The sequence below is a fragment of the Panthera tigris genome, chromosome A3 (genome assembly GCF_018350195.1).
Source record: "Panthera tigris isolate Pti1 chromosome A3, P.tigris_Pti1_mat1.1, whole genome shotgun sequence".
Classification (NCBI taxonomy): Eukaryota; Metazoa; Chordata; class Mammalia; order Carnivora; family Felidae; genus Panthera; species Panthera tigris.
The window spans coordinates 103,927,195-103,949,890 of NC_056662.1; the positions used below are offsets into that span (position 1 = coordinate 103,927,195).

General features: G+C 58.3%; 1 protein-coding gene across 1 annotated transcript in view; it reads left to right on the forward strand.

Moving 5' to 3' along the window:
* Window positions 1–4,006: 4,006 nt before the first annotated feature.
* Window positions 4,007–22,696, forward strand: part of KCNIP3 (potassium voltage-gated channel interacting protein 3) — an 86,472-nt gene continuing 67,782 nt past the window's right edge. Inside the window, exons 1-2 of the mRNA XM_015537627.2 lie at window positions 4,007–4,105; window positions 16,543–16,708. Coding sequence (XP_015393113.2) covers window positions 4,007–4,105; window positions 16,543–16,708 — 265 coding nt within the window. The remainder of the gene's footprint in view (window positions 4,106–16,542; window positions 16,709–22,696) is intronic.

A 22,696-nucleotide genomic window follows, 5' to 3' on the forward strand; every position in this document is an offset into this window, starting at 1 on the left:
CTCCACGGCCTGAACTGGGAGGTTGGTGGCCAGCCTGGTCCACATACCATGTGCTACCGGATTGAAGCCTCTTCCTCCTGGTCCCCCATCCTTCCTTGCACTTCCTGACTGTGCCGCTCCTGGAGCAGTGAGCATTCACACTCCCCCAGCTTGCAAATGCTGACCAAACACTGCTGTACCCGAGAGGAAAGTGGGGCGTGCGCAGAGATGACCCCACCCCAGCCCTGACCTCCGCCCACGAGTGATGCAGAATTTCGGTGACCCGAACCCTCGCCACACTGAGGACACCCAAGAGTCCATTGCTGAGGTTAGACCAGGGAGATGTTGAGGTGAACTAAGTCCGAGGAGGGTGTGGGATGCCCACCCTTCGCCTCAAGCTTCAGAGAGAGCTTCACGGTGTCCCCTGCAATTTGGGAAATCCAGTGGACTGATGTCTTACCTCCACCTGCACACTCTAGAGAGCAGAAGACAGGCTGGCTGCTTTGCCCGCAGAGCCAAGGAGAGGCCTGCTGGCCCGGGTGACGGACCGTGCGAGGGGGTCAGTGTGGGCTCTCAGGCCAGGTCCCAGGAGGCTGCCTGAGGAGTGAACCCACCAGGGACGAGAGCCCCCTGGGGCCCACATGAGAGCCCAGTCAGGGGGGTGGCCCGGCTCTGGGGCCCCGTGGAGTTGCCTGCAGGAGGACAGGTACAGCTTTAAACCTCCCAAACCAGAGCGCAGTTCCAGGCCGGCTCCTGCTCCTGCCCAGTCACAGCCCCCGCCACCTGCCGACCACGGGCGCCACCCTACCGCCAGGTGAAGTGATACAGAACCGGGACATCTCCCCACCAAGCAGCTTCCTGGGCCCCCCGGGTTTCCATCCCGCCGCCGGAGGGTGGGCAGCAGAAGAGATTTCAAGGACCCGTGGAAGACACAAATAAGGTGACGGTAGCTTTGCAATTCCACAGCTGTGCTGGCTCAGCGTCATGGTGACACCCTGAGTGCTGTGGCGACCAGGGGGGCAGCCGACGTTTCTTGAACGCCTGTGAGGTGGGGATTCCACAGGTGTGCCGAGACTCATCTCCACCCAGGGGGGCCTTGCTCACAGACAGAGGCTCTTGGTGGGGTGAGGGCTCAAACCCTGAAACTGTACTGAGGATCTCAATCTCTCTTTCTCTCTCTCTCTCTCTCTCTCTCTCTCTCTCTCTCTCTCTCTCTCCCCCTGCACCACCCCCTTGACCAGGGGCCGGCAGAACCAGGGGCCCCCAAAAAAAGGGCCAAGGGAAAAAGATATAGACTGGGGGTTCCATGGAGTCAGGTTGGGAGCGCCCAGGGACGAGGGCTTTGAACTTGGGACTGGAGTGGAGAGAATTGTGAGCAACAACTGAGGAAGGTCCGAAAGACCCCAAGACTCCCGGGCGGAGGTGGGGTGAGTCCCTTACCAAGGTGGGACTGGCCACCTGAAGGTGCTCACCACTGCCTCCTCTCAAACGTAACCCAACGAAGCAGCCTTCCCCAGGGCTTACAACGATCCCTTCCTTTCCCCCTTCCAAATTCCCCCATCCTTGGGCTCCCCCTCCTCCGGGCCAATGTGAGGAAAACCACAGCTGAAATCCGTCAGGCTGAAGTGTCTGTAGCCCACAAGGCGAGGCTGTCTTGCAACCTTTCTTCACCTTTTTTGGGTCTGATACACTGCCAAAGAATCTTTGGAAACTCCCAGACTCCCTCCTGGGGAAAATTTGCCGGTGCCCGATGCCCGCCAGCCCGCACCTCGGCCCTGCTGAGGCCCAGCGAGGAGCCCTGCTCCTGGACGTCCTCCAGCTCCATTGCCTCCTGCCCCGTCTCATTCCTGCATTCCCCAAGGGTCCAGTGGAGGGACCCAGCCGGAAGGGCCTGGGGCTCCGGAATAGCCCTCAGGGCATGGGGGCATGAGAGAGGGGAGGAAGGGGCACACAAGGTCTAAATGAGTGTTGTGTGAGGGACGCGTCCTTGCCAGCAGGCAGCTGCAGTGGGAGGTCCCCAAGGCCCGTGGGCATGGGGGCCTGGCAGGGGAGGGCAGCTGTCCTGTTTTGTTGCCGCTCAAAGCTCCTTACCTTGGAAGAAAGCATCCTGAGTGTGAAAGTTCAGTGGGCGTCCCAGGTAGCAGGTGGGTGATTCTGCGGAGGGCTGTGCTGGTCTGGCCAGGGGGCTTCTTTGGTCCAGCCTCCTCACACGATGCCACGGGTAAGGCCAGGCCTACCCTGGACCACGTGGTAGGTGTTTCCTAGCTAATGTGTGGAACATACAAGGCGGGGCGGGATCCACCTGGTCACATTGGGATGAAAGGAACAGGCTCCGTGTACCGGCTCTGTCACTTTCTAGCCTGTGACCCTGGGCAAATCCTGTAACTTTTTGGGGTCTCTCTTTCATCATCTGCAAAGTGAGATAATGGCCTTCCTCCCAAGGCCACTGTGAAGACAGAATGTTCAGTGAGTCCCTGCTTGTGGGCGCTTTCTCAGAATACAGGTGGAGCGCGCAAGGACTTGGCCCCAGAGAGCCTGGCCCCTGACAGCCTCTCACCCTCTTCCTGGGGCTCCTGGCCTGAGGTCCAGCCTGTCCGGCAGGACAGGACCCCTGGGCTGTCTCCTGTGCCGGAAGCAGTCTTTCTTGCCTCAGTGGGTCAACAGCTCCAGACTATTTTCCTCCCCAGAGGATCTGAAAGTTGGAGCTAATTGGCTGGCTAAAAAAAAAAAAAAAAAAAAAAAAAAAAAAGGAAAAGAAAAAAAGAGAAGGGAGGGCAAGTGCTCCCATGCATGCTGCAAAGGAGGGGGGTGTCTCAGGCTCTGTTTCCATGGGAACCACTGGCACAGGCTGACTCCTCGGGGTGCAGAAAAGGGAAACTTGGCGGAGGTTTTGGGCACCTGGCTCCTGGGTGGTTTCCCGGGACTGAGCAAGTGGCCAGGACTCTGCCCTCCTGAAGGGCAGGAAGGATCCCCTCCCCAACTCAGGGACCCTCACCCCCTTCCTCCACTTCCTCCATCTCCCAGTAGATCTGGCAAGGTCCCCCAGCCTCCCTGATGTGGTCCCAACCTCGGACCCAGCTGGGGACAGAGGACAGGCCCTGGAGAGACAGGCTGTCTTGGCAATATAAGGAGCTCAGGAGGGCTCCCCACTGCAAGGCCCCATGTGGGGTAAAAGGGAGGCAGTTGAAGGTAGAGGGACCCCTGTGTGTGACCCACATAATGTGGTCATGGTGGCTGTCACCCGTTCCAGAGATGAGCCCCCATCAGGGCGGCCACTTCCAACCCAGTGACCCAGAATGATGTCCCTAGAAAGGATGCCCCAGCACCAGGGGTGGCCGGAGGATGTCTGCAGGGCAGCTGGAGGGGCACCAGGAAGACCTCAAGTCTCGGTGGAGCCAGATCCCTCTTCGCAGCCCATATCCCCTAAGATGACCCGAGGTTGTCTCTGTGTGGGGGAAGCAGGGAGGGGAGGGGCTGGCCTGTTCTGGAAATGCCTCAGGGGAGGCTCTCCAGGCTCCCTGCCCAACACCCCGTTGGCGCTGGAGCTCTCCTCCCTCCCCCCCACTCGGCTCCCAGCGGAGGCTCTCTGCACCCACCACTCCACCCTCCTGTGACCAAGGTAGGGGAGCAGAGGGTGTGTGCGTTAGAGAAAGAGATAGACAGCGGGGGAGGCAGAGAGAGAGAGAGAGAGAGACGCCAGCCCCGCAACAGGAGCAGAGGGGAGAGCCAAGAGCCAGGCAAAAGGGGCTTCAGCAGGCTCAGAGGGAAGGATTAGGAACCATTTATACCCAGAGTGGGACAGAGAGCCCGGGAGGGGGACTGAGAATTATCAGAGAGGGGTGGGGAGGGAGAGAGGGAGAGAGGGGGAGGGCGGGAAAGAGAGTGAGAGGGAGGGAGGGAGAGGGATTGAGAGAGGCAGGAGGCAGAGCAGAAGGGGTGGAGCGGGGAGAAGCAGGCGGGGAGGGAGGGGTGGGCAGGGGGCGGGCGAGGAGCCGCCCGTAGCAATTACGTCTGGGTCCAAGCAAACATGAGGCAGCTGCCAGCCGGCCCGGCAGTCCTGTTCTCAGCTGCGAAGAGGGGAGGCCGGCAACAGTTTCCTTCAGCGCCCAGGATGCAGCGGGCGAAGGTAGGCGCCGGAGGGGCTGGGGGCTCGCTCAGGGGTGGGGAGCGAGGGCTTCCGAGGGTGGCCCCGGACCGGGGAGCCCTGCTGTGCTTCCTCCTTTGACCTCGAGCCCTGTTGTCCCCTGTAGGGTCACTTTTGGAAAAGTAAATGTTGGGCTGTCCTGTCTGGGAGGCTAGACTTCTGGGGCCCCCTGTGGACTGGAGAGGCTTTAGGTGATTGTGGCATAGAAGTTGGACAGAGGAGGAGCTTGGGGTCAGGCAGGTGGCTGGTCCTGCTCAGTTGGGTCCCTGGGGCAAGTGCCAGGGCCGCTGAGCCTGGGCCCACAGCCCTTCGCCACCGGTGGGGGAAGGCTGAGTGCTGGGAGGGGGTGGCCTAGGTTTGAAGGCAGGGCCACGAATACATCTTTTAATTGTTCAAATAATTCATGAACGCCACTTCCCGCAGGGCTTAGGAGCCCCCTAACAGGGACACAGGCTAATAGTTCCCACTCTGCGGGGCTGCTGGGAGGTTGGAAGAGAGCAGGCGAGGAATATGCCTGGGATAGAGCTCAAGAGCTAGTGGCGGAGTATTGGGAGGCTGAAGACTAAGTGAAGAAGAAGGAGGGAAAGGAAAACAAGCTGAATCCCAGAATCCCACACTCAGAAAAATCTGTCCTGATGCCTTACAAGCTCCTCACGTGTTTGGGACAGTCTTGCTTGGGAAGAAGGAAGAGGCGTCAGGCTTGGATCTGGCCGCTCATAGCAGAGCACCCCGACTAACAGAGGTTTGAACAGGGTTGGTCACGTTTCTCTCTCAGGCTCAAGTCCAGAGGGAGGCAACAGAGGGCTGGCGCGGAGACCCCACGGCCAGCAGGGACTCAGGCTCCATCTGTCTCACTGGCTTCCATTCTTGAGGTTACCTTAAGGTCCAACATGGCTGCTGGAGCTCCAGCCAGCACATGTAGGCAGCAGGAAGTAGAGAGAAGGACGGGCAAAATGACTCAAATAAAATCAGGGTCTTGTGAGCAAGGAAGGATAGACATTGGGTTGACATCTTGCACTCTCCCCCGACCTTCACCTCCCCCTCCCCGCCCCGCCCCCGAGAGGTGGATTCCTGCCTCTCTTTCACCCATGAGGACAAGCAGCCCAGAGTTCCAGGCCACACTTCCCCAGAGCCTGGGCCACCCCTGGCCTCTCTGATCCAGCTCCCAGGGGCGACAGGAGGACCAGCAGCAGTGATGACATGAAACCCTTCAAGCATGGCGACAGGGCTTTCTCTCCTGTCATCGCGGATCCCCCCGGCAGCCTCCAGGGCAAAAGCGGAGAAACTTAGTGCCTTGTCACCGGCATACGGGCTCTGCACTCACTACACACACACACCACAGCCAGCACAGGTCCTGTGCAGGCATAGTACGCACCACACAAGCGTGCCCTGGGACTGCGCCCACAGCTGGCTTGTGCTGCACGCACGACCAGCCCGCACACAGAGGGAGGGGTTTCTAGACTCAGGCCGCACACAGGTGCACACGAGCCTGCCCCATCCACCAAACGGAGACAGTCCTTCCTTTCCTCTGCTGGCCCTACCTGCCGGCGGTCACTCACTCCCTTCCCCTGCCTGGTGAGCAGAGTCCGGCAGGCTCCCAGGCCCCTGCGGATCTCACTGTGCCTTATGCCTGCCGGTGGCCTTCCTGTGGCTGGCCTGGCCAGAGACTGGAGCGGGTGCCAGGCAGGGACAGAGGTCCTAAGGGAAGCCACCACTGAGTCCCTCACCAAGGTCAGCAGGGGGACTGGGCAAAATAATCATCCTCTCTAGCCGGGACCGCAGTTCAGAGCACAGGCTGGTGTGCTGTGCCCGACTCCTTTGCCCTCAGCTGCCTGTCAGTCATGGTCAGTGGCTGCCCCCAGTAACACCCCATGGGTCCCTTAGCCTCTCCATGCACTACCCAGTCCTTTGTGGATCCTTATGACGCCCCAGGGGGGCAGGCACTGCCCCTTCCCCTTCTGCAGACACTGAGGCTCAGAGAGGGGAGCAGCCTGTGCAGCGTGAACCCCGTGAGCTCTTCGGGGAAAGGAACAAACAGAACCACAGGGTCTCCCGTGGCAGGCACGAGCTGCCGTCCTAGGTTTTCAGGGAGTGATGTCTTCGTGGCCCGGCCTATGCAATAGGAACAGCTATCTGCCCGGCTTCCAACCTTCTTGCAGGCCACTTACGGGAGGTGGGCCCGAATTTGCTCACCCACTTTCAAAGATAGAGATCAAAGCCCCGAATTGAGATAGGGTGCGAAATGCCTCTGACTGTTGCCCAGGTGGGGTCTGAGAGAAGGGCAGGGTTGAGGGGCAGGATCGCCGAGGTGGCGGCTTCTCCCTGCCTGGCCTCTCCAATAGGGCCTGCACCTGCATTATCTCCCTGGACCCCCGTGCAGCCCACAAGGTAGCTCTTGGTATTGTACCCACTTTATAGATGAGGAAACTGAGGCCTGCCCTAGATTGCAAGCTGAAATGTGTTATAGCTGGAATTCGAACCCTGCCCCCTCTTCCTCCAAAGCCCAGTTCCCTAGGGCTTGGTGGGAGGGCTGGGGACGTCCTGGGAAAAGACTACAAAGGGAGAGTGGCATTCTTGTAAGCAGGAAGCTGGAGGAGTGCCCCATCCCAGCTGGGGGCTGGCTCCATGGGTTTGTGGCCCATTGTTCCTTCTGAAAACTTCAGTGAGCACACAAGCCAGACCCCACCCCTGGCCATGTCCCCTGGTTTAGCCATGTGACCTTGAGCCAGCCCTAGGTCCCTTTCTGGGCTGCAGATCCAGAACTGCAAAGGAAAGGATCCCAATCTTTCGAAATCAGGATCCCTTTTCTTATCAAAATCTTCCACAGGAGTGGGAGGTGCTCAGCTGATTCAGGCTGGCTTGGGGCCCATCTGCTCTCCCTATCCCACTCCAAGGCATCTCTGGTGACGCCCAGGAGCAGCTGTGGAGCCCTGAATGTGGCCTCTGTGAGGGAGAAGGGCAACCTTAGTTTCCAAGGCAAAGAAAGAAGAGGAGAGAGAACTTGGCAAGTCCTCTTAGCTGGTCCTCCAGACAAAGGGCAGGAAGGAAACAGGACAGGAAGGAGGGCATAGTGGGGGGTAAGTCGCTGTGTACTGTGCCCCCACCCAGCTCCCCATCCCCAGCCGATGTTTCCCTTGAACAGGTGCATCTGTCAGCTGCGATCAGCCCCCGTCCTAGAGTGCCACAAAGCAGCCACATGACAGGGAGAGAACCAAGGGGGCTGGCAGGTGCCAGAGTTGGAGAGGAGGAACTAAGCTGAGCTTTGGCGGGACAGCCGAGAGGGGGCCTGTCCCACCTCCCAGTTGGCCCAGCCTCTCCTCTCTGGTCTCCTGCCTCAGGTCTCTGTCTAGCACCCCCCCTCCCCCCCGCCGACCCCAAAGGCATGGGCCTGTGCCGTGCTCAGCCAGGCAAAGCCCACACGGGTCTTCACTGGCCTCATCGCCAGCTCTGCCCCCGCCCCCTGGCACACACCGCCAGGGCAAGCAAGGGGTAAACCCGAGTCCACCTGCTGCTGGTGCCATGCCCCTGTGGCCAGCCCACCCTGACTCTGTTTTAAGATCCTCTCTCAAGATGGGCGCTCTGAGCAGTGACTCCAGAGAGCCAGATTCTATCTCCAGCTCCACCCAGTTGACCCTGTGAGCTTGGGCAGGGTCCGTCCCCTCTCTGAGGTTCAGTCTCCCCATTTGGTCCTAGATACACTCATAGCCTGTGCTGGGCCCTCCCCTGAGGTTGGCACCTTGTGCTGCCCAGTGGAGGCTGGGGGTAAAGGTGGCGGGGGGTGGGGGGGGGACACTAGCAAAAGCGCCAGGAGGCAGATCTCATGTCCCATCCCATATGTACACACATATGCCCACTGGCTTGTTACAGAACGGAGCCCCGTCTCCACTATTTGGTATTCAAAGGGGCCTGGCCAGGAGACGATGGTGGCCTGGGGCATCACATGGCTGCACCTTATCGGCTGTTAACCTGGCTCTGCATCAGGAAGATCTGGGCTCATACCCAGCCCCTTCATGCATTAGCTGTGCGTCCTTGGACAAGTTAGTTAGCTGCTCTGTGCCATGGTCTCCTCATTTTCTTGCGGGAAATATCATCCACCTCCTAGATAAATGAGATCCTACACCAGCCTGTTTAGCACAGCCCGGGCATGTAGCAAGAGCTCCATAAATGGTTGGAGTGTCAATGTTACTATTTTCTGAATCCCAAGCAGAGCCTGGGAAGGGCACTCCAGCAGGAGAATGCTGTCAGTGATCAGGTCAAGTCCACCCCTGGGTTAATGGGACACCCTCATTGCCTACACAGCAAGGGTCAGGTGGGGAGCTTGTGTCCTAGCCCAGGTGGCAGCCATCAGAGGAAGGGCAGGGACGACCCAGCCCTCCCCTCCCCTGCTCCAATGCGTGCGTGCATGTGCAAGTGTTGGCAGGGACTCAGGACAGTCTCAGCTCCCCCCTCACAAGGCTGGCTGCCTGGCCTGCATCTGTAGGTACCCAGGGGTGGGTGGAGAATCGAGGCTCCCCAAAGCCTCCCCACCCCAAATCCCTGGGGCCTGCACGACACGACGCCCACCGCCATTTCCTGCCATCTGTTTCAAGTGATGGAAATAGAGCAAGCAATGAGGAGTGGTTGCTCAGTGAGCCGCCTGCGCTGCTGTCCCCAGGACAGGGTTGGGGGCGGGGGGCAATCAGCCCCACATCTGAGCAGCTCTCCGTATCCCCCCAGCTGACCCAGACTTTGGCCCTGAGGCAGCCTTCCTAGGAGGGAGGAGGGGAGGAAGATTGAGAACCTGAGAGCCCTTCCTCCCACAGACAAGGTCTAGAACTTCCCATTTGGTGCGATGAGCCCTCTAAATCTTGGCTGCACTGTCAAATCTACTGAGGAGCTTTATAAAAATAGAGCAGCCCAGGGGTGCCTGGATGGCTCAGTTGGTTAAGCTTAAGCGTCAGATTCTTGGTTTCAGCTGAGGTCATGATCTCCCCGTTCCTTCGCGGGTTCGAGCCCCGCATCCGGCTCTGCACTGATATCACTGAGTCTGCTTGGGATCTTCTCTTGCTCCCTCTCTCTCTGCCCCTCCCCCACTGGCGCTGTCTCCGTCTCTCTCGAAATAAATAGATAAACTTAAAGAAAAAAAAAATAGAGCAGCCCAGGCCCCACTGAAGCAAATAATGTGGCCCCCAGGCCGCCAGATGTGGGAGAGGCTGCCAGGTGATTCTGACGCGCAGCAGCTGAGCAGAGCGAGTTGGATCTCTCTGGGCCATCGCTTGGCCCTGACCCTTGCCCTGGGCAGCAGACCTTACTCGGCATCAGAAGGATGAAGACTATCGATAACCGTGCTCCTGCCGGGGTTTTGTGTGTGTTCCCTCATTTAACCTTCCCCACGGTCCTATAAAGGCATATTATTATCCCTATTTTACCGATGAGGAAACTGAGGCTCAGCACGGTCAAGTACTTTGTCCAGGGCTGCCCAGCCAGGAGGTGAGGACCTGGGATTCAAGTTCCTGTCTGGCTGACTGCAGACCTCTTCCCACTGTACTTGGTGGGCTGAAATAACATTAACCTCCCTGACATCCCCCTCCCTGGCTGAGCGTGCCTTCTAAGCCAGCATCCGGTGGGTCCCAGTGCTCCTTATGCGACCATTCATGCTATTTCTCATCCACAAATGTCTGTAAATATTTGGGGGTCTGCCTTTCGCCCGTGCATTTGCTTGTATGACATGACCTGGGAGGGAGGGAGCCTGGATGTTTTAACTGGGGTTTGCCTCCAGCCATGCAACCCCCCCTCCCCAACATGCTTCCCCATGCGCACAGGCAACCTCTGCCAAGCCGCCTCTGGGCTTCACTTCGGGGGTTCTCTGGAGCCCAGCTGATGAGAACCACAGAGACAGAAGTAGTTGCTTCAAGGTCTCACCTGGGTGCACCCCTAGTGGCTTGACCAGATGGGCTGGGCCCCCACAGGATGAAGCTCTGCCCCCTGTGCCCGGGGCAGTGAGCAGGGCAGCTGACCACAGGGAGTGGGGAGTCACAGGTGAGATGTGCTGGCCCAGGTTCTTGTAGTTTATTTAAAACGATCTGGCCCCTCTCTGTGGTGTGGTGAAAACTCTCAGGTGATGGTGTTCCTAGTGGAGAGTCCAGATGTCACTCTGGGGCAGCTGGAAGGCATGAGGGGGTCAGTCTGTTTCTTCGTCTCCATGGTGATAGGTGTCATAGTTAGGAGTCACCTTGCCTCCCCCCCCCCCCCACTATCCACATCTACAGCAGATCCTAAATACCCACTAATATTCCCCCCCCCCAACCCATTCCACTGTCTGGGCCTGGCTCAACACCCCCTCTTCCTCCCCCGGACTCGGACAGCCCCCCAAGTTGGCCTCCTCCTTCATTGTCCCCCAGCCTTTCTCCATACTCCACTGGGCCACCTCTCTGGAACAAATCTGACTGACCCTAGCTGGGACTTGAGAAGGAGAGAGGAGTTAGGATCAGGGTGTGCCCTGGCAGGAGGAGGCTGTCCCAAAGCTTCCAACCGGCAGGTCTGAGAACCATCTAGAACAGTGCTAGCCAATGGGAACGTAGTGTGAGCCACAGGTTCGTGTTAAATGTTCAGGTCGGGGGGCGCCTGGGTGGCTCAGTCGGTTGGGCGGCCAACTTCAGCTCAGGTCATGATCTCGCGGTCCGTGAGGGCTGTGAGTTCTAGCCCCGCGTCGGGCTCTGTGCTGACAGCTCGGAGCCTGGAGCCTGTTTCAGATTCTGTGTCTCCCTCTCTCTGACCCTCCCCTGTTCATGCTCTGTCTCTCTCTGTCTCAAAAATAAATAAATGTTAAAAAAAAAAAAATGTTCAGGTCGGCACATTAAAGAAAGTTTTCTGTAAAAAGTGCAATTATTTTTAATGTATGTTATTGAACCCAGTGTAAATATTATCATTTCAATATATAGTTAATATAAAATGATTATTTTTAAAATGTTTATTTTTTGAGAAAGAGAGAGAGTGTGTGCGTGCACAAGCCAGCAGGGAAGAGGCAGAGAGAGAGAGGGAGAGAGAGAATCCTAACCAGGCTGTGTGCTGTCAGAGCAGAGCCCGATGCAGGGCTCAAACTCATGAACCGCGAGATCATGACCTGAGCGGAAATCAGATGCTCAACCCACGGAGCCACCCAGGCTCCCCTTGAGGGGGATGTTGAAATAGTTATTGTAAGTGGAAAGAGGGCAGCTGTTGATGAAGTAGAAGGTAACCATAACATTGCCATGAAACAACAGCACCGAATTCCACTCCCCACCCCCACCCATCCCCACGGCTTGCTGAGACTCTGAGCCGGAGCCACACCTCATCTCTATAAAAAAGGAGGTAAAGGTAGAGGGGCGGTCTGGGTTCCCAGAGTCTAAGTCATCTCCCAAACCAGAGGGAAGCCTCTCCCGGGTGCCCAATGGCACAGCCCCACCCCCTGGAACCCGGGACCTCCAGCCAGAGCCACCAGGACAAGTTGAACAGTTAGGTTGACTCCTCATTGACCTTGAGCGAGAGAACACACACACACACCGCAGGGAGCCAGGCAAGCTTGGTAAGAGGGTGTGAGAAAGAGCCTATTACGGGACTTGGCCTTCAGCGGGGTGATTTGGAGGAGGGTCTAAGGAACCTCAATAGGTTGATGTGAGCATCAAATACGAGTCTCTACACAAACCCAGTGCCTGGCCCGTAGCAAGTACATGGCCAGCTTGATGTCCTCTCTGTCCCTCCCTTGCTCTTCACAGACTTGGACTTGGAAGTGAGCTAAGACCTGCTCCTGACCCATCTGGCTGGACAGGAGCTGTGAGTCTCAGCGCGGAGTTGTCAGGGAATGACCCTGCCCACCTGTGGTCTCTGCCCTTGAGGGACCCTGTGGACTTCAAATTAGGTTGGGGTCCCCAGGGTCAGCTTAGGGCCAGCCTAGGGCCATTTCTGGGATGTGGCCCAGAACACCCACATGTGCTAGATGTGCCGCTGGGGACTCTGTGTGACCTCGGGGCACAGGTCTTCTGGCTTCATTGGTCCCTGTCACCCAATCCTGGCCACCCCTGGGGGCCCATGGAGGATGGAGGGATGGCTCTGTCCCCTATGGAAATGATGCCAGGATCAAGCAAGAGTGGGAAGAGAGAAATTCTCATGTGAATTTTGAAGAGCACGAGGGGACTTTCACCCCAGTCATTTGTGAATATTTCTTGAGCTTTTCGTATACACACACACACACACACACACACACGTATTCTCTTTTGTATATATGGCAATATTTTTCAATTGAAGCTTTACTGACGTCACTGAAGAATCACGTGTGGTTGTGAGACATAATATGGGGAGATCCTGGATAGAAGGTGCAGGTGGAGGGGCCAGCGGTGCGAAAGTGGTGTGCGAACTAGCCCCGTATGTGTAAAGAGCACAGAGCACGGTGAGGCTGGCGGTGGGCAGATGAGACAGGAAGTCCAGGGGCAGGCAGGGTTCGGGCCTGAGTAAGGCTTTGGAGGCAGGCCCAAGGCACTGGGGTTTTGTGTGAAATGCAGCGGAAGCCGGAAGCCTCGGGGGAGGGGGGTGGTTCCTTAGCAGGGGTGGGAGGGGATTGAATTTGTGTTGGAGTTTCCTCACTGACTCAGCTCTCCTCAATTCTGTCACCTCTTAGCACAGAGGCAGCTTGGGGGTAAGGGTGGTAATATGTCCCCTCTCAGGGCTCCCTCTCTTCTGTGCCTGAGAGCTTCCAGATCCCAGAGTGGCCATTAACTTTCTTGACAGCCCAGTCAGACCCTCTTCCAGACAGGTGTCAAAGATTCATGGGGATGGCCTGCGGTCACTTGGGTCATTTGTCCCTCCTCCTGCCCTCCCCCAAGGTCTGATGGGCTCAGTCCACGGCCTGTGGCCATACCCTGTCTCAGTCACTGTGGGCCCCTCCTCTCCTCCTTGCGAGGACCCCTCAGCCACTTCACAGGGGAAGGCCATCATAGGGCTCCTCCCTCCTAAGCAGGGCTCAGGACACAGGCTCAGGGGACAGGGCTCCTGCCACTCTTGTCCCCAACTCTCTGCACCAGGGAGAACACACACACTGGGGCTCCTCAGTCCAGGAGGGCATCGGGACATTCACAGACTTAGTCTGACATGGTGAGGCGGCTTGGGAATCCCTCCCCAACTTCCAAGGCCTCTCCAGGGCCCGACCCCAGGAAGCCTGAGCAGTACAGCCTGTGACCAATACCAAGATACCCCAAGGACAGTGTGGCCCTGGCATGCCCCCAAACTTCTGCTGGACTTAGTTTCTTCATCTTTATTTTTGTTTTTAAAAAATGTTTATTTTTTGAGAAAAGAGAGAGAGAGGAGAGAGAGCATGCAAGCAGGGGAGGCAGAGAGCGAGGGAGACAGAGGATCCAAGCGGGCACCGTGCTGACAGCACAGAGCCCGACGCGGGGCTCGAACTCACGAACCACGAGATCATGACCCGAACCAAAGTCAGGCGCTGGACAGACTGAGCCACCCAGGCGCCCCAGTTTCTTCATCTTTAAGACAGCAGTGGCGTTGCCAACCTCGTGGGATTTTCGTGACCCTGAGGCCCAGAATGAAATGCACAAAGGGAGGTCTCAGCCCCGCCGGTGGCCCTCCCAGCCTTCCCTGGAGGACAGAACCCTGGGCCCCAGGCTGCATGTCTCCCACATTAGTTAGGCCTGGGCTGCAGGACAGAATCCCCATGACTAGCGGGGGGCTCCATGAGGAGCCAGCACCAGCACTGTCCTGAGACAGAGGGGGTCCCAGCAGGTAGCTCCTGATCCCAACAGAGGCTCTGATGCTCTCACTGCAGTGTTTCCTTCTGACGTTCTCCGCTGACCCCAGCTGCAGAGCCTACAGCAAAGAATCCATGAAGTAACCAAACACCAGCTGCCAATCTGCCCCCTCCCCGCTCCCGGACTGAAATAAAGACTTTATTCATTGAGGCCATTTCTCTCCTGAATAAGATCATTAATAATGGAGAGGATGCTTCTCTGACACAGCCTGGGCAGGACCTGTGTGTACATGGGCGTGTGCATGTGCATATAGGGGACCTCCCGCAGCATCCCTGGCACCGGGAGACCTCTGGGGACCCCTGTCACGCCCTCTTTCTGCCCCACCATGATGGTGTGTGCTCACCCTTGCTGCGGCTCTGGGCACCACTGACCCCTCTCACTGCCAGGGCAAGCCTTGGAGTAGGGAAGGAAATGTAGGGGGCGTTGCTGAGCGTGGGTGTTGGGGAGGTGGCTTGGAGGGTGACGACTACAAGAGACGGCACTTGCAACTGGGAAGGCTCCAGAAATCAGGATAAGGGGTGTGGATGTCACCCTGTCTAGGCGGTCACTTCATCAAAAGCTGGCCGGGAGGCAGACTGTCCAGCCCTAAATATGAACGGGTCTCCTGGAGCCCTGAGCCAACCCAGCCCCTGGAGGGTTCTCCTGCCTAACTGGAGAATGCAGCACACCCCTTCCCCTCACCTGGGTGTTTGCACAAACTCCACAGTTTAGGGGACATTTGTGGGGACTTTCTTCTACCTCTTGTTCAGGAAAGCCCCTGCTGAGGACATGAGAGAGGCTTAAAGTCCAGATGCTTGCTTTCCTGGCTCCTCTCGTAGCCAGAGATTAGGCATACGATCTGGGCTGGGACAGTCAGATTCCTCCACTCCTGACCTTAAGCTAGCGACCCAGCTGAGAAGGCCCCCCACAGCAGCCTCCAGGTCCTGGGGGCAGCAGTGCCATGAGGCCAGTGGGGGGGTCCCAGGCCCAGAGCCCCTAGGCTGGCGGGGCCAGCAGCAGGGGCCAGTGCATTCAGCAGCAGAAGCAGACGTGCTCTGGCCAACCTGGCTGCCCTCTTCCAGGGGGTGACTGTGGCTGAGGTCTGGCTGTCCCTTTGCTTGCTCTTTGCTCTGGTTTGTCTTCCAAGCCTTGCCCTCTGTCCTTTCTGGGGGGACTGTGGTTGGCCTGGGACCCTCCCCCCTCCCTCCCACTGCTGATTCCTTTCCAGTTGTCATCAGCCTGGGTCAGTCTCTGCTTCTTACGCCTGAGAGCTGACCGATGCAGGGGCCGTGTGGGGCCCTGTGTCTGCAGAACTTGGCCAGTTGCACATCTGTTTATTTGGGGAGACACATACTTTTCAGGACCGTCCAAAGGTACCACGCGTGAAATTCCACGACCCTGGAAGGATATCACCAACTCGCCACCCCAGTGGCCATTGTCCTGGCCACCTGCTCAGAACTAGTGCCCACCCAGGGGCGCTTCCTCCCACGACTGGCACTCAGGCCATGCATCACGGACAGAGTGAACCTGGGGGCTACCTATGGCAGTGGCCCAATGGGCCAGGCCACACCCGTGGCACAGCCATCCCAAGCAGGAGGGCATCTCACAAAGGCAGCAAACTAGTCCCAGCAGATGTCTGGAGGGGCCACCATGGCCACCGTCCCTTGCCGCACACGACAAGGAGCCCACTTCCCAGCATTCCCTCCACGGCTCCCCGCTCTAGGATTCCTCCAGACCTGTTCGAGTTGCTTCTTTCGACGGTTGCACAGCTTGGAGTAGAGGGCTCCATCGATGTGCCCCCTCAAGGGGGAGATCGCCCGGCTCTCCTTTCAACCTCTGCTTGCCTCGAGGTGAAAAAGATGGAGGGCTCAGGAGCCAAGTGAGGAAACCTGACTTGGCTGTGTGACCTTGCATGGATCCACTCCCGTGTCCGGGCTCTAGTCCAGTGAGGGCTTTGGATGATGCTCTCTGGCAACCAGGCCTGTGCCAGGATGGGGGGGCTTGATGAGCGGGTGTGGACCCTCACCTCCCTCCTTCTGGGAGCCCCACTATATGCCAGGCCAGGGTGCAGAGTAGGGAAACCCCCAGCCCTGCCCTCGTCCGGGAGTTCCTTCAGCGAGTCGTCACGGCACAGCCATGTTGTTAGGGAACTAGAACACAAGGACGGGCCAGATCCCCGAGTTTTAGAAGCTGGGGGGCTGCCTGGGAGAGGTGACTTGGTAGCTGGCTCTTGAGGTGGAGGTGGGGCTCACTGGGCTGTGCCGACATGGGGAAGAGTGGTGTCTTCCCCGAGTAGATCGGTGTGGCCAAAGGGGACTGTGCGTAGGAGGCACACAGCGCCCAGAGCCCTAGAGTGGCCTTGGATGTCATGCCGTCATCCTGGAGCACCTGGGCTGCTTTTCTCGTGGACACTGTATGTGCCTGAAGCTGCCTCTGGCTTGCAGTGGCTGAGAGCTCCTGGAGAGAGGGGGGCAGGGGACGACCAGTACCAGGGTCAGCAGTGCCCTGGGAACTCTCCAGCTGAGCTGGGACCTCTGGGCATGCACGCCTGGAGGTCAAGACGCTGGCGGAGTTAAGGTCGACCTTGCCCGGGAGGCTGGGGCTGGCCCAGAGGTCCTCTCAGTGAGCAAGGGCTCAGGGCTGCTCTGCCTGTTCCTGCTGCAGGAAGTGATGAAGGTGTCAGATGGCAGCCTCCTGGGGGATCCCGGGCGCACACCGCTAAGCAAGAAGGAGGGCGTCAAGTGGCAGAGGCCCCGGCTCACCCGCCAGGCCCTGATGCGGTGCTGCCTGGTCAAGTGGATCCTGTCCAGTGCGGCCCCGCAGGGCTCAGGTAGGGGCTGGGGCAGGCTGGGAGGAGGGTGGGGGTGGGGGTGGGGCATCTGTTGTGCGCTCTGTTCTATCTGAGGACTCAGACCACCCTGGGACCCCAACCTCTGCCTAGATTGGGAGATGACGCTTTCCTGGGAGATGACGCTTTCCATTCATTCGTGCTTTTCCCCGTCAATCCAAGCAAGGCACTGAGCTCAAAGCAAGGACCCGTGGAGGGGGCGACAGAGGATCGGGACCGCGCTGGGGTATTCCACCGAGGTCACTGGGAAGGTAGAGCCAGGCGTCGGAGTCTGACAGGCCCAGCTCGCCCTGCCCACCCTCAGCGGGTAACCTTGGGCTGCTCACGCGTCCTTCCTAAGTCCTCTGTGAACAGGATGGGCGGCAATGAGTGAGGAGGCCCAGTGAGGAGGAGGCCCCGCCCCAGCCCCTCTTTGGTCCTGCCCAGTGCACCCCAGGGGCTGGGGCCGGCTCTTCACGGGGGGCGGGAGGGTAGGAGGGGGTGCCGCACCGCGGGTGGTCCTGAGGGAACGCAGCAAATGGCTGCCTGGCGCTTGCCCGTGGTGATATTTGATGTTTGCTGAGCGTGACAGAGCAAGAGATGCGGAGGTGGCCTTACGCAGCCCCCACCCCCCCCCCCCCCGTGCTCTCACACGGACGGGCGCACCCACCACACAGTGCACACCGACCAACATACCTGTGCCTCCGCCACACACAAGCGTGCGCCCCCCCCCCATGCACATGTGGGCGCGCACACACACCCCTCGCAGCCACGCGTGCACACCCACACGCGTGTGATCACAGGCACGAGGCGTGCAGCAAAGTCTGCCGCTTTGCCTTTAAGGAAAAGGGCAGACTTGAGCCCCGACAGCCCTCTCTGCGTGATTTCCGGGGAGCCTCAGTCCCTCCGAGGGGAGAATGGGCGTCGATCATGGCCTCAGGCTCCCAGGCTTGATGGGAGGAGAGGGGAGGGGATGGCCCAGGTCTGCAGCAGGCAAAGCGGCTGGCGGTCACCTCCACGGAGTGTGTGAGGGGAAGGGGCTGCCACTTACCAGGCTCCTGTCCGTTACCCGCAACCCCACTCAGGGTGCTCCCGGCCCGGGCCCAGCCCCTCCCTTCCGCTGCCCCCAGAGCCCCTGCCCATCTGTGCTGCTTGCTGCCATCTGCCTCCAGCCCTCCCCCCCTCCCCCTTCCGCGCTCAGGCCTTTCACAGAAGCACGAGTCCACGTGAATACAGAGGTGGGGTCCACGTGTGCTCCCCAACTTCTCGGGGCAACGATGGGAGGATAGGTTTTTGCACGTGGCAGAAACGTGAAGTCGCCGAAAGTTCATGCAAACAGCTCACCTGGGAAGCTCGCATCGTTGTAGTGCTGTCTGTTCTGCAGCAGGGCAAAAGCAACTCCATTTTCTGTCGGGATGGAAACCAAGGGCAGAGGTGAGCCGGGGCGCTGCTGTGTGGCCAGCTGTGTGCACCCGCGGGGTCGGTCTGCTCCCACTGACACGGCTTGTGTCGCTTGAGGTTCAAAGGCCCTACTGGCCTTACACTCCAGGCTTCTCTTTTTTTTTCTTTTTTTTTTTTTTAAGTAGGCTCCACACCCAAGGCGGGGCTGAAACTCACGACCCCTGATCCCCACCCCAGTTCAAGAGTCGCATGTTCTACCAACTGAGCCAGCCAGGCGCCCCCTCCAGGCTTTTCTTGGCATAGCACAAGACCAGCACCTCGGTGTCTCTCCCTCCCTGATCCTCTCCATCCAGCTCCCCCACCTCGCCCCGGGGCTTCACGCCTGCTGGGCCCCATCTCCAACTTGCAATTTGGAGGCACGAAGCATCAGGCTGGAGTGTGATGTGCCACCTCCCGGCTGAGGCTTTTTGCACCCATGAGTGTGGGTGGGCATGGAGAAAAGCAAGCTTGGAGGCGGGCTTAGTGTGTTCAAGGTCACAAGGAGAGGGGCTGAGAGGGCCGCACCCACAGGTCCCACCTTTAGCTCGGGGCGGGCTCCTGGAGGCCAGGGTCTTTCAGGTTAATTCCTGTGCTGAGCTGTCAGGATGTGTTTGCTAAAGACTTGTCATAGCTGCGAGCAGGGGGGCAGGAGCGGGAGGCGGAGTGTGGGGGGGGGGGTGGAGGGGAGTGGAGCAGGGCCCGGGGCCCCACCCATGGCTCAGGCCCAGCCTGGTGCCTTCCCCTGCGTGAACCTGTTTATCAGACACCACGCCAGGCGCTCCGAGGGTATGTGAAACGTGCAAAAACAAGATCCTATTTCCTTGTGTGAGGAAGGCGCTGCGGACGCCTCATTTTTTATGAAAGTCGGTTGAAACTCAGGGAGGTCACGTGACTCCGCAGGTCACAGGATATTAGGGGCTGAGCGAGGGTTCTGGAGCTTCTTCCCTGTGCTCCAGACAGGGTGCCCACCCTGATGTGTGTCTTCCGTATCTTTTCTCTCGGGGACCGTCAGGGATCTCTGGAGGCAGCGGCCACCCCCACAGATTGAGAGGCTGAGACCCCGGTGCACCCCTTGTCTCCACTAGGCGTAGCCCCCAGCCCCGAGCTCCTTAGTCCAAATACGCCCTCTGTGTGTCCCTCCAGGATGGCACTACTGGGTCGGTCACACTGAGGGTTTCGTGTGCACGTGAAATGCTAAACCGTGCAGAAGTGAGACGCTTCTGCTCCTTCAGGAGACTTCACGGGCTCTGGGTGCAGAGAACAATAGGTGTCGCTCAGTGTTGCCCGGCCCCTGAGCTCAGCAGGGCCCAGCCGCGATGTCCTGGGCAGCGGGTGCCCGTGGAAAGCGGCCACAAGGCCGAGACAACGCACCCTTGTTGTCAGGGGTTTTTCCACTCAGAAGAAGCAGGTCAGAGACACATTTCTGGGACAGCTTGGGGGGAGAAGCCAAGGCCCAGTAAAACATAGGGATGTGCCCGAGGCTTAGGCCACCGTGTCAAGGAGGGGGTGGCACTCAGGGGCCAGGAGTCAAGAGGGCAAGGGCTAGACCAGCTGCCATTGTGCCGGGCCGTCCATCCCTCCTGGTTTGTGGAGGCCCCCGTGTGGAGTCGGGAGGGAGCCTGCAGTGGTGGCCTCTGAGATGGGCCCGGGAGTCGGGGAACACAGGGCAGGCAGCATGGAGGAGCCCCCGTCCCCAGCTGAAAAGTGTGCCCCTCACCAATACTGGGGGACTCGTCCTCAGGGACCAGAGGGCTCTGGGACTCTGACCTGCTCTGCATGTCTCCACCGCATCTAAACATCCTTCCTGTCAGGATACCAGAACAACTCTCCAGGAGCTGGGCTAGGCTACCAACTGGATAGACCCGTTCCTCAAGTGTGGCTCCCCATGAGGGCAGTAGGACTGGGATTCTTCAACTGTAAAACTGTCACAGTAATACCACCCACAGAATAACCTGGGGTCTTGGCCACAGACCACCGAGTCCAGGCTGGCCCGTTTTGTCCAGAGAGGCATTTACTCTAGACTGGTGGGTAGTTCACAGAAACTCTAGAAGACCAGAGGGGGAGACCTGGATGTGGCGAGGCCAGGGCCCTGCCTGCCACTCCAGGAAATGCCTCCATGTCCCTTGTCATTCTGGTAGGGACACTGGAGAGGCAGCCACATGCACCTGTGTGATACGTGTAACCGTTCCTCACGCAAACGGACACACTCCTGCCCCCTCCTCCAAAGTGGAGACCCAACTCAGCCATTGCGTCCATCTCTGGGTACTCACTTCTGCCTCTGTCAAGCCCATGTAAAGTCATAAAGCTGCCATCACCACTAGTACCCCGATAAATGGAGTGGTGGTAGACAGACCTGAGGACGAAAAAGTAAATTGATTTGTCTGTAATCTATAAGGATATCTAAATATATGCTGACAGAATTTTAATGCGTCTGAAGCACCAAGATATGCACAACATTGTGTTTCAAACTGAGATGCCAGGAATTATCTGGAAACTGGCCACGTGGCTCTTGAAGCCTTCACCCTCATCAAAGGTATGGAAAGTTGAGTGGTTGGAGTCTGGGGGGGAGATGATTGGCGAAGAGGGTTTCTCTGGAGAGAGTGTGTTGAGCCCAAACCCCAAGTTGAGAGAGGGATGTTTCAGTTACCCTTTTGTCACCCAACAAAATAGCCCCAAATCCCGCCATTTTGTTTTCTCTCATTTCTGTGGGTGAGGCATGAAGGCGGGCCTCCGCTGGATGGCGCTTCTACTCCACATGGCATTGATTGTGACGATTCACTTGCCTTTGTTTAGCTGGTGGTTGGGCTGGGCCAAGAAGGTTCCACTCACATGTGGTACCTCAGTGCCCGTCCGCCTCTCCAGGGCTGCTGAGGCTTCCTCACCTCATGGCGGTCTCAGTGTACAAGGGGGCTGGCTTCTGAATGGGGCTGTTCCAATACGAAAAGACAGAAAGGTTCTTGAGGCCTAGGCTCCAGAACTCACATAGCATCATTTCCACTGAATGTTATCGGTCAAAACAAGTCCCCAGCTCAGCCCAGATTTGAGGGAAAGGGAAATAGACTACCTCTGCACGGAGTTGTTGTAGGAAATTTGTAACAGTCTGTAAACCACCACAGAGGCCTCAGTTAAGAGTCCTTGGTGGACTGATCCAAACTCTCATCCCTGAGGCGACCTGAGCTCTTGGCCTTCCTGCCTATAACACCCCACTAACTTTTATCCTTGTGTTTGGCAGTATTAATCAAGTCCCTGGAGAATTCACTCGATTTCAGACCTAGCGCTCCCCTCCCCCACCTCGTGCAGCTGTAGAACCTTCTCCCCTGGATGATCAGGATCATTTGCCCACCCAACACCCACTATGTCAGTTGGTCTAAGTGGCGTGGGGACCTCAAAATAGGTGGCAGCCTCAGCCTCCGGTCCAGTAGGTCCACTGGTGTTTCCCTTTAAGGAAGCATTCTTGATTTGGGATCCAACACCTCTAACCCAGAGCCCAGAGTATTGGCGATGAGAAACAAAAACGCAGCGAGGGGGCGTGAGGACCCACTGGTACCATTTCCCTTGGCTTCTGGATCCCTCGTTCTGCCGGAGAAGCAGCATATTCGGCAGCACATCCAGCATCTGACGGGACAGCATCTGCATAACCGCGTGGCAGGTGCCGGGACCCGGTCTGCCGTGGCCTCTTCCACTGTTCTGTGAGGCCAGCGGCTCCGGGGCCTGGGCAACCGGATAAGGTCAGCGGGTCATGCAAACGCTGGCCTTTGGCCACACTTCTTTGTTGTCAGATGAGTCCCTTGGTCAGTGACGATGGTGTGTGGGACACTGTGAGGGGTGATGGTGTTGGCAGAAGCAGGGCGGGCAGGAGGGAAGGTCCATGCGCAGAATGAGTGTCCGCTCCAGAGAGGATAAGTGGTTTGTCCCTGCCAGGATGCAGGGGACGCGATGTAGCCGACCTGCTGGCTGGTGGCTGGCTTGTCACCTTGCTGGCAGGCTGGGTGCTTGGCGACAGCTGTAGCCACATCGGCCTGGTGAGAAGTTCTTGTATTGAACCCATAAGTAATCTTAGTCCACACGGCACTTTGCTGGCGAGCAGTGCCAGGCAGCAAGGAATACGGGCCGACAGGCCATCTTGTCCACCTGACTACTGAGCTCCTTCTCGGGTCTGGGTGCCCTTTGGAGAACAGTCACCCCCCCTGGCATCTCCTTTCCTTCTCCTCCCTGATCCCGGAACAAATGGTTAGCAACCGCCCATGAGCGATGATGCTCAGGCCATCTCTTCTTCCAGGCAGTGTGGGCAAGCAGTTGTATTCAACAGTCTGCCCACCACAAAGATTCCCCTTCCCCGTCACCCTTCCCTGCTGAGTGGGCCAGCAGGTCAGCCTCGAGTTGTGGCCAGCATTTCTCGCAGCTCCGTCTAGAAATTACGTGTGAACGTTCTTCCTCTTCAGATGCCCTTGGGGACTCCTCGTGGAGCCACTGGTGTGGATTGAGGGGAAGCTGGCCGAGCAGCAGGCCCCAGGGGGGCCTGAGTCACTTCGTACACACGTGCTTGGGCCT